General features: G+C 42.1%; 2 protein-coding genes across 2 annotated transcripts in view; both read left to right on the top strand.

Moving 5' to 3' along the window:
* The first annotated feature begins 239 nt into the window (after nt 1–239).
* Nucleotides 240–4,883, top strand: LOC108713729 (P2Y purinoceptor 1). Its single transcript, XM_041589713.1, has 2 exons — nt 240–2,869; nt 3,493–4,883. Exons 1-2 carry the CDS (start codon nt 2,849–2,851, stop codon nt 4,456–4,458), a joined length of 987 nt encoding a protein of 328 aa, XP_041445647.1. The 5' UTR covers nt 240–2,848; the 3' UTR covers nt 4,459–4,883.
* An 8,567-nt stretch (nt 4,884–13,450) lies between these two features.
* The window catches only part of LOC108713448 (vesicular glutamate transporter 2), a 21,321-nt gene continuing 20,526 nt past the window's right edge, over nt 13,451–14,245 (top strand). The window contains exon 1 of the mRNA XM_041589712.1: nt 13,451–14,244. Within this exon, the coding sequence (XP_041445646.1) occupies nt 14,159–14,244 (86 nt within the window). The 5' untranslated portion in view covers nt 13,451–14,158. The remainder of the gene's footprint in view (nt 14,245) is intronic.

Below are 14,245 nucleotides of genomic sequence, written 5' to 3'. Positions count from 1 at the left end.
AGGAAAGGAGATTTCAACATCAGCATAGGAAGGGGTTCTTTACTGTAAGGGCAGTCAGGTTATGGGATTCCCTACCAAGAGAGGGGAATGAGTGATTCATTGGTGGGGAGGAAAGGAGATCTCACCATCAGCATAGGAAGGGGTTCTTTACTGTAAGGACAGTCAAGTTATGGGATTCCCTACCAAGAGAGGGGAATGAGTGATTCATTGGTGGGGAGGAAAGGAGATCTCACCATCAGTATAGGAAGGGGTTCTTTACTGTAAGGACAGTCAGGTTATGGGATTCCCTACCAAGAGAGGGGGAATGAGTGATTCATTGGTGGGGAGGAAAGGAGATCTCACCATCCGCATAGGAAGGGGTTCTTAATTTTATGGGCAGTCAGGTTATTGGATTCCCTACCAAGAAAGGGGGAATGAGTGATTCATTGGTGGGGAGGAAAGGAGATCTCCCCATCAGCAAAGGAAGGGGTTCTTTAATGTAAGGGCAGTCAGGTTATCTGATTATCTACCAAAGAAGAGAGTAAGGTATAATTCATTGGGGGTCTTTCAAAATAAATGGGGGGGGGGCATGCCAAACACAGACTTTCATTTACTCTAGTGTACAGCAGGCTCCATCATTGCAGACTGAGAATGCTGGGAGGTGTAGTTCATAGCATCTGAGGCAATGCTGGTTTTGCAGATCTGTGCCTGTGCGTCTCATGAGCTCCTACTTGGGATCCAGCGGGACAGAGCGAGCGACTAATTAAACATTGTAGATCCGATATACAGATGTTTATTGATCTCTAATTGAAGTCAAAACCTGGATGTAGCGACGTTGTGTAATCTGTGTAAGGACAAACAAAACGCAGCTGTTTCCTTAATTTGTTCAACAATCGCACGTCATTGGCAACATTGGCAACACGCGCGCTCTTTCCTTAAAATACTCAATAAAGGGAGTATCGCCTTCACCTGCTGTGAATTATAAGGATTAAAGGCCATGTCAAATGTGTTGCTGAATCACAACTCCCAGTTGATTCAGGAAAAAGCATGCTGGGAACAGTAGTCCAGCAACACCAATGCCATCAATTTTCCCAAAGCTCCACCAGTGGTCCGTTTTGTGGTCATTATTTAAGGTGGTTAATAATAATTTACATCAACCTCCACCCCATGAAGTTAAGAATGTAGGCTTGTGACACTCATGGGGGGACTGCAGTGGTTAAACCTGAGGTCGCTGTTCCCACACGGTGGCCTTGTTTGAAGTAACTAGTTGGATATGAGTAGGGGGTGACACTAAGTATCTTCTACGTTTCATATATAAGACTGCGACCTCAAATGAGCTTCAGAATTCAAGTGTTCCACTAGAGAACGTCCCTTAGAAAATTCCTCCTTCACAACATGTGACTTCCTTGGGTTCAGACTTCTCCTGCTGGGACCACATGTGTTGCATTACATTGGTCTTCTTCTTATACGTTAGTTAGATAATTGTTTTTCATCTGATGGAGTCCACGTAACTGTAAGAGCAGAAGATAAAGCTCCCAGGTTTTCCTGGAGCTGAGGACCTTGGTGTGGACGACTAGTAGTTCCCAGACTAAAAAGCGCTACTATCTTTGTTATTATAAGTTTATTATAAGTTTACATGGTAATTGTTTTTTGTCCGACAGAAAATCCATGAGGCAATCGTGAGACCTACTGAAGATGCAGATACTTCACAAGATGCCTCATCCAGATCTTCTCCTCATCCTGAAGGTCTCCGTTTTTCTTTTTTGATCCACCAGCTTCAGTGCGGGCTTCTAGTGGATCTCAGGATATAAATCTGCTGAAGCGGGCATTGATATGAACCCACTCAGACCTGGGGTTGCAAATACATCTTATCTATGCGGGTTACGATGGCCATAGATGTGCAGATTATAGTCTACGTCTGACGAAACGATCATCCATGCCAATCCTATAGCCGATCTGACCTGCAATTAACCGATTAAAATAAAGTAGCAATCGTACGAAAGTTATGTCCAACAAATAGTAGAGACCCATTGTGTCGCCAGATAGTCAATACATGCAGAGATCTTATCGGTAGACGATATAAATCTTTGAACCTGTCCGACTGACCGACCGATCGCCATGGTATGAAATTCTTCGTTTCATACGATGCTATCTTTGCGTCTGTGTTTAGGGTGAGTAGTGGTTCTAGAGATCTTTGAGACAACATATGTTGCACCATGGAACCTTGACCTTTCCGCGTAGCTGGTAACTTTTTTGCACCTCCACACCTCCATGTCTTGCAATGTCACAAGTTTAAGTAAGGTCAGAAAAATCTTATGCCACAATGAGTTTAGGGTTAGATTCCAATTTACTCGCTTAGTACCCAGCCTGCAAGGCCCACCTCATAAGAAGAGGCAGAAGCAGATGTTGGAAAAGGCAGGTATCCTCCTACCAACATCTCCTCACTCTAAATATCGGAGAGAGAGAGAGGCGACATGAGTGCAGATCTATATTTTTATGTATTATCTGGGGAAATGGTTTTCAGAAGACAATGTATGAATGGAGTGTTTACCTTCTATCTGATAAAACCAAACATAGTGCAACAGACGATGGTTGTCATGAGCAGGTGAAGGTCCTTGTTCTCACCCTGTGCCATTCGTTCAGCAAAATATTCACCCGAGGTGACAACATTTCAGTGTAACCGTAATATCACCAGGACCCATGGAGAAGACCTTTCATTTCCTCGTTGACACAAACAATAGATTATTTCCCGGACATTTTAATGCGGCTCGCTGGTTACCTTGGTAGACCGACTGCAGGAACAAACAAATTTGAAAGCATTTTTGAGCCCAGCCAGAGGCAAACAGTGGAAAGAGTCTGCTGCTGAAGGATGGGAGAAACTTCTGAGCAGGTAAGAGAAATGGGCTTTACTGAAAACCAGAACAATTTGCCTCCGGTTCAACCTTCAAAACACCACTGGCTTAGACAAAGGTACCAACGATGAGGAGATGCAGAATTTTTAGTTTATTCATTGGTATCTGAGATGTTCTTCTTATTTAAAGGCTAATTGAATGCAAGGTGTAAAGGTTGGGCAGGCTACTCACACAAACCAGCCCAAGCTGGTTTGTGTGAGTAGCCTGCCCAACCTTTACACCTTGGGATCAGAAGGACCAAATGGATACCTTCTAATAAACAGACTTGTGATGAAGGAATAGAGTTGTTAGCTCTTTCTGCAACGCAACTTCTACAATCCCTGTGGGAGACATTTGGCAAGGTTTTTGCTTTCCACATTTCTTCCCTCCATGGGGTCTCTCTGATTGTGATCACCTTGATCATCTCTGTCCTAACCTAAAACTTGCCTCGTTGTCTGGCGCTCCACCTTCAACAATCTCTTGGCTTTAGAAGTTTGCAGACAGCCAGTAATTCATGACCCTCCGACCCCTACATAAAAACCCTGAGCCTATTTTTTGTGAAATGATATCTAAGATGCTGCTTCTTTTGAATGTGTTTCTTTATCCTTTGTTCTTCCTGCAGAGAGCTGGCTCGGATTTTTGCCAGAAAGCGGATAGTTTCCTGGGCATCATCCAAAGCAAGGTTTTCCCTGCAACTTTTCTCTTCGTTGTCTTGGTGGGACTCACGTTGAATTTGTCCGTCATCTGGATTCTCTTTTCTCGTATCAAACGTTGGACCCGGAGCACGGTTTTCCTCTGTAACTTGGCATTGGCTGACGTCGCTTGGATATTGTGCCTTCCGTGTCTTATCTACTATCATTTCAATGGACTGGACTGGAGTTTTGGGGATGCACTTTGCAAGGTGACCAGGACCTTATACCATAGCTGCTTCTACTGCAGCATTTATTTTGTTAGCTGCTTGAGCATAGATAGGTATCTGGCTATTGTCCATCCGCTCAAGTCGCTACGGTTGCTTAGGAAGAGCCAAGCCCTTGTGCTTTGCTTGTCCATCTGGGCAATAACCTTCATTACTAGTGCGCCAGTAGCCTTCATAGCCAGTACAGAGATGTGTCCAAACAATAAAACCATTTGCTCCCTTTATGTTTTTTCCCAGAACACCAATATTTCCCTTCCCCTTTCTTTATTTACCACGATGGTCGGTTGTCTCCTTCCATTTGTCTCCATATGTTACTGTTACTGTAGCAGCTTGGGGCAACTGCGTGAACTCCAGAGGTTGAAGAAGCGGGACCTGTTGATGAAGCTCATGTTTTCCGCTTGGGTCATTTTTGCTCTTCTCTATCTCCCGTATCACGCTTCGAGGAATTCTTGTATTATACTAAGAGTGATTCAACCCAAGCTGGACAAAGCCATTGAAACTGCCGACGCAGTGTTCTTCGTAGAGATGGCGGTGTCTAGCCTGAACACTTGCATCAACCCTCTGTTTTGTTTCTTGGCCGGGGCAGAATTTCGGGAACAGGTCTGCAAGATCGCACACTCAATGAAACCCTTGAAGAGTTGGAACAGAAGCAGAAGGGTATGTCCGATGTAGTCCCACTGGGCTTTAGCGTTGGCTTCAAAAAGTTGCGATCAGTAAAAATAAGAACCTTTATAAAAGCAAAGTACTGGGTCAGGACAATAGTATCGGCATTGCCCAACCATTGCCCTAACACTGGCTCCTTTCCAAACTTTTTATGAGAGATGGTGTCAGCATTTTGCAGTTGTCAATTCCCATCTTGTAGATAGAGGACCTGACAGGGAACTTCAATATGTCTTTTCCTATGTAAGCACAGAACTGTGACTGGCTACCCACAATCCACTGTTACCCACAAACCAACCAAAGAAGATCTATTTAAAAATCTGATAAAAATGTATTTTATTGTATATTGATTGTGTGTAACAATAAAGTCACTGCTGAAGGTTCACTGGAGACTGGAGAGTCTTTCGAGCTCCTGAAATAAAGGAATTCCTACACCATTTCATTATACTGTTCATTTACACCCGGAAGTTTATCAAATTGTAACAGTTTTGTATTATTTAGGGATTCACCGAATCCAGGATTCAGTTTGGGATTCGGCCTTTTTCAGCAGAATTCAGCCGAATCCATCTGCCCGGCTGAAACGAATCCGCATCCTAATTTGCATATGCAGGGAAATCACATGACTTTTTGTTACAAAACACGGAAGTAAAAAATGTTTTCCACTTCCCATCCCTAATTTGCATATGCGGATTCGGTTCGGTATTCGGTCGAATCTTTCGCGAAGGGTTTGGGGTTCGGCTGAATCCAAAATAGTGTATTCGGTTCATCCCTTTTTAAATGAATGATGTTCACATTTTGTATACGAGTGTATATGTTAGGCTCTAAGTCTGTGATATCAACACAGGAATTATTCCCATTATTCCCCATTATTTTGTACTAAAGCTCAAGACCCCACAAATGAATGTGATTGGAGACTGAACTTCTGGACTGATTTAAAGGGATGGTTCACCTTTAAGTTAAAGGGATACTGTGATGGGAAAAAAATGTTTTTATCAAAACACATCAGTTAATAGTGCTGCTCCAGCAGAATTCTGCACTGAAATCCATTTCTCAAAAGAGCAAACAGATTTTTTTATATTCAATTTTAAAATTTGACATGGGGCTAGACATATTGTCAATTTGCCAGCTGCCCCCAGTCATGTGACTTGTGCCTGCACTTTAGGAGAGAAATGCTTTCTGGCAGGCTGTTGTTTCTCCTACTCAATGTAACTGAACGTATCTCAGTGGGACCTGGATTTTACTATTGAGTGTTGTTCTTAGATCTACCAGGCAGCTGTTATCTTGTGTTAGGGAGCTGCTATCTGGTTACCTTCCCATTGTTCTTTTATTTGGTTGCTGGGGGGGGTGATATCACTCCAACTTGCAGTACAGCAGTAAAGAATGATTGAAGTTTATCAGAGCACAAGTCACATGACTGGGGGCAGCTGGCAAATTGACATGTGACTTGTGCCTGCACTTTAGGAGAGAAATGCTTTCTGGCAGGCTGTTGTTTCTCCTACTCAATGTAACTGAACGTATCTCAGTGGGACCTGGATTTTACTATTGAGTGTTGTTCTTAGATCTACCAGGCAGCTGTTATCTTGTGTTAGGGAGCTGCTATCTGGTTACCTTCCCATTGTTCTTTTATTTGGTTGCTGGGGGGGGTGATATCACTCCAACTTGCAGTACAGCAGTAAAGAATGATTGAAGTTTATCAGAGCACAAGTCACATGACTGGGGGCAGCTGGGAAACTGACAATATATCTAGCCCCATGTCAGATTTCAAAATTGAATATAAAAAAATCTGTTTGCTCTTTTGAGAAATGGATTTCAGGGCAGAATTCTGCTGGAGCAGCACTATTAACTGATTCATTTTGAAAAAAATTTTTTTTCCCATGACAGTATCCCTTTAAATTTTAGTATCTTGTAGAATGGACAATACTTAGCAACTTTTCAATTAGTCATAGTTTTTGAATTATTTGCTGCCTTCTTCTCTTTCCAGCTTTCAAATGGGGGTCACTGACCCCATCTAAAAAAAACAAATGTATTGTTATTGTTACTTTTTATTCCTCCTCTTTCTATTCAGGCCTCTCCTATTCATATTCCAGTCTCTTATTCATATCAGTGCATGGTTGCTAGGGGAATTTGGACCGTAGCAATCAGATTGATAAAACTGCAAACTGGAGAGCTGATAAATAAAACACTAAATAAGTCCAAAACCACAAATAAAAAATGAAGACCAATTGCAAATTGTCTCAGAATATCCCTTCATTTAAAGGGGAACAACCCCTTTAACACAAATAGAACAGGGTTGTGCTGTTTTAGAAAAGCAAGGAATTACAAAGTAATAAATAAAGATATCGGTTTAATATAAAATATCCATTTTCCAGGCCCCTCTGTAGCACAAACACGCCGTGACTCAACCTGTGTAATAACCTTATCAGCAGAATTATTGGCTAATTAATCACCTTTCGCTTATTTGCCCTGTCTCCCTTTGCCATTCTATAAATCCCTGTGTAATTGGAAATGCAAAACACGGATGGTTGTTGTGATGGTTTGTAAAAGAAAAGCGCCCCGGGTGGGTGATCGAGTTTTTGCCGGAGAATTCACCCCGTTATATTATTACGCTTGAAAACAAGAATCATTTATGTCGGGCACATAAACCAAACTGCCAACTTGCCTGTATTTTGGGTGAATCCCCTGTATTTCTATATCAGACATAATTGTGTGAAGAGAAGTCGCTGTGAGTTTTCGGCAGACGCTAAGGACAAGGCCAGATGTAAAACCGTATATGGGTCATTTATCTCGTGAGACTTTGGACGCCATATTTAAAATACGCTGCGTATTTACATAACGTGTGGTTTTAAACTTGCAGATCCCACAGAGTCTATCGATTTGGTAGTTTCTTGACTTATTTCCGTTTCTGCTGAAAAACGCCAACACTGGCGTCCCGTGACGGTTTCCGCTTTACAAGTGTCCTGCGCGAATTAGCCTAGTGCGTTTTCCATTCGTTTCAGGGATAGCGCAGTTTATGCGTATTTACGCCCGACTGAGCTTTTTTTTTTAAAAACACCACGCCTGGCCTTGCCCTAATCATTGGCTTTACTTCAATGAGACAAACAAAGTCACCAACTGCAAATTCATGGAAAAGAAAGAGATGACAGTTAGAGCCAATCAGGCACTTCATGAATTCGGGGAAGACCTTACTATGACATCACATCTTCTACACCCAGTTGTGCCACATTCTTTGGACTATTGTTTTATTAGGGAATAGGGTCCCACCCGCTGCCGTCTGAACTGATTTATGTGCAGCCATGTAACATGCATCTCTATTAAATGTTAACTAGCCGTGTAGGATGTGGATTAAATATGTGGCTTTTATCAAAGGGGTGAGTTGGAAACCCTATTCTGGACTGCCCCACGCAGTTGCCCTAGGTATGGCTGCCACCTGGCCGGGAAATCAGCAGGACCAGCACCGGAATAATGAATTTACTGGCAATGAAGCTGCCGGGAAATCTCCAAAGCCCAATAAATTCCTCCCTTGCCGATCTCATCTTCTAACCCCAGATCTTCCTCTGCTCCACCCAGTGTTCCACCAAGTCTGCCCAATTCCCAGCCTTCTCTCCTGCCCCAGCACCTTTACCTGCTCTACCACAATCGGCCCAACTCATGATGTCACTGATCCGCCCTGAGACGTCATCAGCCTGCCTGGATCGCTGGCCAGTGAAAAGGGGCAACCTTAAAGTAATGTCTATGTTCTGTATGGGTTTCCTCCCACACTCCAATACATACAGGCAGTTTAATTGTTATAATTGACCCTAGTCAATAAATGATGGGGTCCTAGTGCACATCCATGGGGTGCAGTTCAGTGGAAAGTCGTAAATCAAGAAAAGTATTATTGTATTAAAAGTATTATTGTAGGAACACGTCAAGAACACAAGCCTTCTGCTCAAGGTCATATTTATCATATAGACACCAAGAAACCCTCACTAGGACAGCAGCTTTGGGGGGCTTTGAGTCCTTGGGCCTATATAGTTAATAATTACGGAGGTTGGGCGCCTGGCTCTTTAATTGGTGTATCTATAGGTATGTATAGGTGTGTGTAGGTATGTATAGATATATATAGGTGTGTATAGGTATGTATCGATATGTATAGGTATCTATAGGTATGTATAGGTGTGTGTAGGTATGTATAGATATATATAGGTGTGTATAGATATGTATAGGTGTGTGTAGGTATGTATAGATATATATAGGTGTGTATAGGTATGTATAGATATGTATAGGTGTATATGGGTATGTATAGGTGTGTATAGGTATGTATAGGTGTCTATAGGTATGTATAGGTGTGTATAGGAATGTATAGGTGTCTATAGGTATGTATAGGTGTGTATAGGAATGTATAGTATGTATAGGTATGTATAGGAATACACCAGTTGCCAAGGGAAAGGGTTGGGTTGAAGTCCAGTCTCTAGAGCAGCTTCGCTTGTGCATTTTGTGCTTAAAGATTATATTTAGTCAAGGGTCAAAAAACACCCCAATGACAAATAGTTAACAAACAAGAAAAAGGTCTGGACAGTGAAAAGCTGTAGGATTTGGCACTGGATTTTTATTGATTTTTTTAAAGTTTTTACCATCAAAAGTGGTGAAAATGGTATTTTTATGGGGACCACTAAGCATGGGACTCATTAGAACAGGGCTCCCCAACCTTTTTTACCCAAGAGCAAAACTCAAGTATAAAATAATATTTGAGAGCAACACAAGCATGAAATGTTCTCAGGGCTTCCAAATAAAGGCTGTAATTGGATATATCGGTATCCCCTATGTGGAGACTCCCCAACAGGAGACTCTGTGTGTACATGTTTTTTATGCAACTAAAACTTACCTCCAAGCCTGGAATTCAAAAATAAGCCCCTGCTCTGAGGCCACTGGGAGGAACATCCAAGGGGTTGAAGAGCAACATGTTACTCACGAGCTACTGGTTGGTGATCACTGCATTACAAGGGCCATACAAGTAGTCCTGGAATAGATAGAGTCCCCCCTGCTGTCAGGCAAAGGGATTTGGGGGAGTTTCTAAGAGTCTGCAGTAGCATCCAGATTTTTCAGTTTGTTATGGATCAGTAAGAATCATAAAGATATGACATTGTATGATATATTGGTGAACGTGTGCCCCTCAAAATCTCTTTAATTCCTATAATAAGGTCTATATTGTCCTGTCATTATCATCCCTTCTCGGTGAAACACACGCCCACCAATACCTCCTTCAAAAGTACTTGGATCTCACCGGGAATGACCAAGGTTGAGTTTCCAGCCAACCCTTGAGAAGTAGGCGCCATCATTCCTCAACTTCTTCTTCTGACATGTCCTGACATTTTGTAAAGCTGTCAAAACAGAGTTATTTCTCACCTCTAATCAATAACCATAAAAGCCAAATAAATCCAGCTCTTTAGGATCTTTGATTTATTACTTTGACCTCCTTCCTCTGTATTGTTTCCTTCCATTGGGCACAAGGCTGAAGATCAAGCTTTTCACAGAATCTCTTCCAGACTTGTTCTTCGGAGGTCTCCTCGTTCGGCTGTATCCTTGCTATCATGTTCTTTTGCCTTAAGTTGGCCATCAATGCTCAGATAGGGTTGGGCAATGTGGTTGGCTGACTAAATAAGTAGAATTCCAGGGAGAGCAGCAAAGATGGGAGTTGGGGTTTGTAGTACAATATCTAACTCAGTAAAGTGAAGATTTCCAAGAAGGAGCAAAGTTGCAGGAAGGAAAGAGACAAGGGCAGTTAAAAGGCAACACCAAGAAGGGTAACAAAGAGTTGTAGGTAGTGGGAAGGAGACAGGCTGGGCAGGTAGAAGGTACAAGCTATTACTAGTCATGAGTACAATTCTTCACCAAGTTTCTCCACAAAATTGTCACCCCCATAGACTGCAATGGGAATTTTAGCTGTTTCACGAATTTTCAAAAAAGCAAAAATGGGTCAGATTCGCCCATCAGTAGCTATTACTAGTGCCCAACAAATTTGCCCTCTCATCATTCCTTGGGAAATATTTATGAATTCAGACCCAGAAAGTAAAAATCATTTAATTCTCAGTAGGGAGATGGAAAGTCAGACTTTAACAAGAATAGATTTTATACCATATTTTCAGTCACCCAAAAGACGGCGTATTCCAATTAAAAAAAAAAAATTCATTCATCCACAAGAGGGCGCCCTTGTCAAAAAATGAATGTGATCATCATAAAGCTCTGACCCTTGTTGGGTTTATTTCCACTATGTGTCTGTGATTGACCAATAGTCGAGTGGCTTTAAATCCTTTATGATATTAAGTTCGAACCAAGAGGAAGTTTATATCATATATTATACAATAATTATATATAGTGATGTCATATGAGTAGACAGTAGGCAGATAATAAATACAATTCTGCATTATTAGTATCTATTTATATAGTGAATAAAGTACCCCCTCTTGGAACATATAAGGATATTAGAAGTTAATGAGGAGTTACATGACCATATAAAAGTACGAGGCTGAAGACCAAGGGGGTTATTTACTAAGCTCCGAAATTCCCCGAAATCCGAAAAATTTGTGTTTTTTTTTTTTTTTATAAAATCTGACTTTTGAAAAAAAAATCACAAATTTTTCGGACTTTATTAAACCCCGAGGGCTAAAAAGCCCGAATATAAAAACACGGCATCTCAAACCTGTCGAGGTTGCATAAAAGTCAATGCGATTAGTCCCATTGATTTTTTGGTTGTGTCGGGGGTTTCGGGCAATGTCACGATGTTTTCAGAGCTTTCGGGTGAAAAATTCGGAGATTTCGGGGGAAAATTCACGGAAAAATCGTGAAAATTAGAGCTTTTCCCACAAAGCAAATTTTCGGGAAATTGTAATAAATAAGCGTTAAAAACCCGAGTGGGTTAGATCGGAGTTTGTAGCAGCCGATATTGAGATAAATTCGGACCTTGATAAATAACTGTTTTTATACAGGTCATGAACTCAAAGGCAACAGGGGCTACTTTATTTATTATAATACACAAGATTCAGTGAGTCAAAAATGACATCACTATGCTCAGATTATAACCGATGACATCACTAAGCAACATAAGGATAAAGGATATTCATGGCTCTTGTGTATTATATATATATATGAGCAAAACTATATTTCATTTGCCATAGGGCCATAAAAGAACAATACCCATAATCTACGCAGATAGGTGTGAATTAAACAATGAATGAAAACCGTAACGATTTAAGAAGTTGGACATAATTGTTGCCCCCCCCATAGAACACTCATGAGATCAGAAATCTAGAAGTGTAAAATGAGGGGGAAACGTTAACTTGGCGATTTTTAATAAACCAGCAGCGAGGAGTCCGGGGCTAATACTAGTGTCAATTCGCCAGCGTTAACGCCCGCAGGGACAACGCCAATTCACTAATGGACGCCAATCGCTAGCGAAAGAGACAGGCGCTAGCGCTGATTCGCAATCACCAGTCGAGAATTCGCTCTGGCGAATGGACGTTATTTTGCAAATGCGGATTTTACTCTTTCGCCGGCTCAGACCAGGCGAAGCGCAATGGAGTGCATCGATATTCCTCAATCTTCTGTTATTTACATCAAAAAAAAATGCATCAAAAAAAAATCGCTGGCGACTTTTCCTTATTTCAGAGCGATTGGCTGCAAAAGTCCTTAAAAATTTCTTTGGGTAACCGGCTCCCCCCTACATTTCCCAACATACGGAACATAAACTATACAGTGGGCTCATGTGTAGGGCAATATAACACCTCTATTGTCTTTATTTACGTTCCCTGGACTTGTTTAATTAAGGGGCCCATTCACTAAGCTCGGGTGAATGAATAGAGGGAAAAAAACTCGTATTTCAAGTCGTTTTTTTGTGCTCCTCGACTATCGAATTGGCGTAAATTCGCCTGAGTAGAATGATTCGAAACGATCGAGCGCAAAAAACGCTGCGACTATTCGCCCATTCGGTAGTCGAAGTACTGGATTGAGCACAAAAACGTTGCGACTATTTGCCCATTCGATAGTCGAAGTACTGGATCGAGCGCAAAAACGCTGCGACTATTTGCCCATTCGATAGTCGAAGTACTGGATCGAGCGCAAAAACGCTGCGACTATTCGCTCATTCGATAGTCGAAGTACTGGATCGAGCGCAAAAACGCTGCCACTATTCGCCCATTCGATAGTCGAAGTGCTGGATCGAGCGCAAAAACGCTGCGACTATTCGCCCATTCGATAGTCGAAGTACTCGATCGAGCGCAAAAACGCTGCCACTATTCGCCCATTCGATAGTCGAAGTGCTGGATCGAGCGCAAAAATGCTGCCACTATTCGCCCATTCGATAGTCGAAGTGCTGTCTCTTTTAAAAACACTTCGACTGCCTACTTCGCCACCTAAAAACCTACCGAATTGCTATAAAAGCCTACGGGAAAGTCCCATAGGCAAGTTTTTGATCGAATAAAAAGGCATTTCGATCAAATGAAAAAACTTCCAGCGAATATTCGATTGTGCGCCTATTCGCCCGGCGAATATTCGCCCATTCCCACTATTCGCCGGCGCTTAAATTCACCTATTCGATTCTATTCCCCAGTCGAATTTCGTTTTGCGCTTTAAAAGCCCACGGGAAAGTCCCATGGGCAAGTTTTTGATCGAATAATAAGGCATTTTGATCAAATGAAAAAACTTCCAGCGAATATTCGATCGTGCGCCTATTCGCCCGGCGAATATTCGCCCATTCCCACTATTCGCCTATTCGATTCTATTCCCCAGTCGAATTTCGATGGGATTTAACCCCTCGGAAATTCGACCCTTGATACGTCTGCCCCCTTACAGTGTAAATGTAAAGTATATCACATAAAGCCGCCCGTACAAATTCAAATTTCCCCGTCATATGCAAGTGGAATTTTCGCTCTAACGCCTTTGCTTTGAAACGCTCGCATTACCGAAGCACCGCTCGCGAAAAGTCGCCAGCGTTCAGCCCCCAGTTCGAAACTCACGCATGTTATTGAATCGGCGTTGTCTGAGCGAATTTTCGCCCGGGGAAGTGGACGCTGTTTAGTAAATCTGCCCCCTAGTGCCTCGGATATGTAGACTAGAATGATGACATCTTTCCTTCCGTTTCCATAGCGTCCGCCCTCAAGAGCCGGAGATTAAATTCAGTTCAAGGCAAGCCGCCCAATTCCCTTTTGGAAAGTTAGTGGTGGAGGAGAGAAGAGGAGGTTGCGCCCAACATCACTGTCCATGGTGCTGAAACACAAGCAACTGCCTCCAAGGCTTTTCTCTCTGCAGCTTCTCCACTTCATCAAGGACCAATCTCCTTATTGAGCTCAAATGTGACTTTACTCGCAGTGATCTAACGAGAGACGAGGAGTCTTATTAATGCAACGAAAATATTGCGCTGCTGATTGGGCTTGAAGCAAGTTAAGTGCACCGGTGTTATATATATATATATATATAGAGAGAGAGAGAGAGATATTTTCTGCTGTTTCGTTAAATCAAGACTTTCTCGACAATTTCCGACGTAAAATGGATTTTTAAACCACCAAAGAACCTAGGAACATGACAGTTTGATTGAGGAAGAAGGACACTGACAGCTCCACTTTTTAACCGGACTCCGCCATCGGCGAGATTTTACTCGCCATTCAAAGATTTTTATACCAACATGAGAAACTGTTTTTCTTTAAATACCATCTAAGCAGAAGACTCCCGTGTGGCCATAATGGATGTAATAAAGCAAAGGGTTTTAGCCAAAGGCAAAGAAGGGCTAAAGAACGTGGCTAGTAAATCACTCGGTCAGCTATACAGG

Source organism: Xenopus laevis, chromosome 4L, assembly GCF_017654675.1.
Source record: "Xenopus laevis strain J_2021 chromosome 4L, Xenopus_laevis_v10.1, whole genome shotgun sequence".
NCBI classification, from domain to species: Eukaryota; Metazoa; Chordata; class Amphibia; order Anura; family Pipidae; genus Xenopus; species Xenopus laevis.
Note: the sequence above shows the minus strand (reverse complement) of the source record. Positions and strands in the feature narration are given on the sequence as shown.

Bases quoted from the DNA above. Each gene is read 5' to 3' on its own strand.
- LOC108713729 (XM_041589713.1), top strand. From the start codon at position 2,849: ATGGGAGAAACTTCTGAGCAG. The intron at 2,870-3,492 runs GTAAGAGAAATG...TTCTTCCTGCAG, and splicing joins TGGGAGAAACTTCTGAGCAG to AGAGCTGGCTCGGATTTTTG.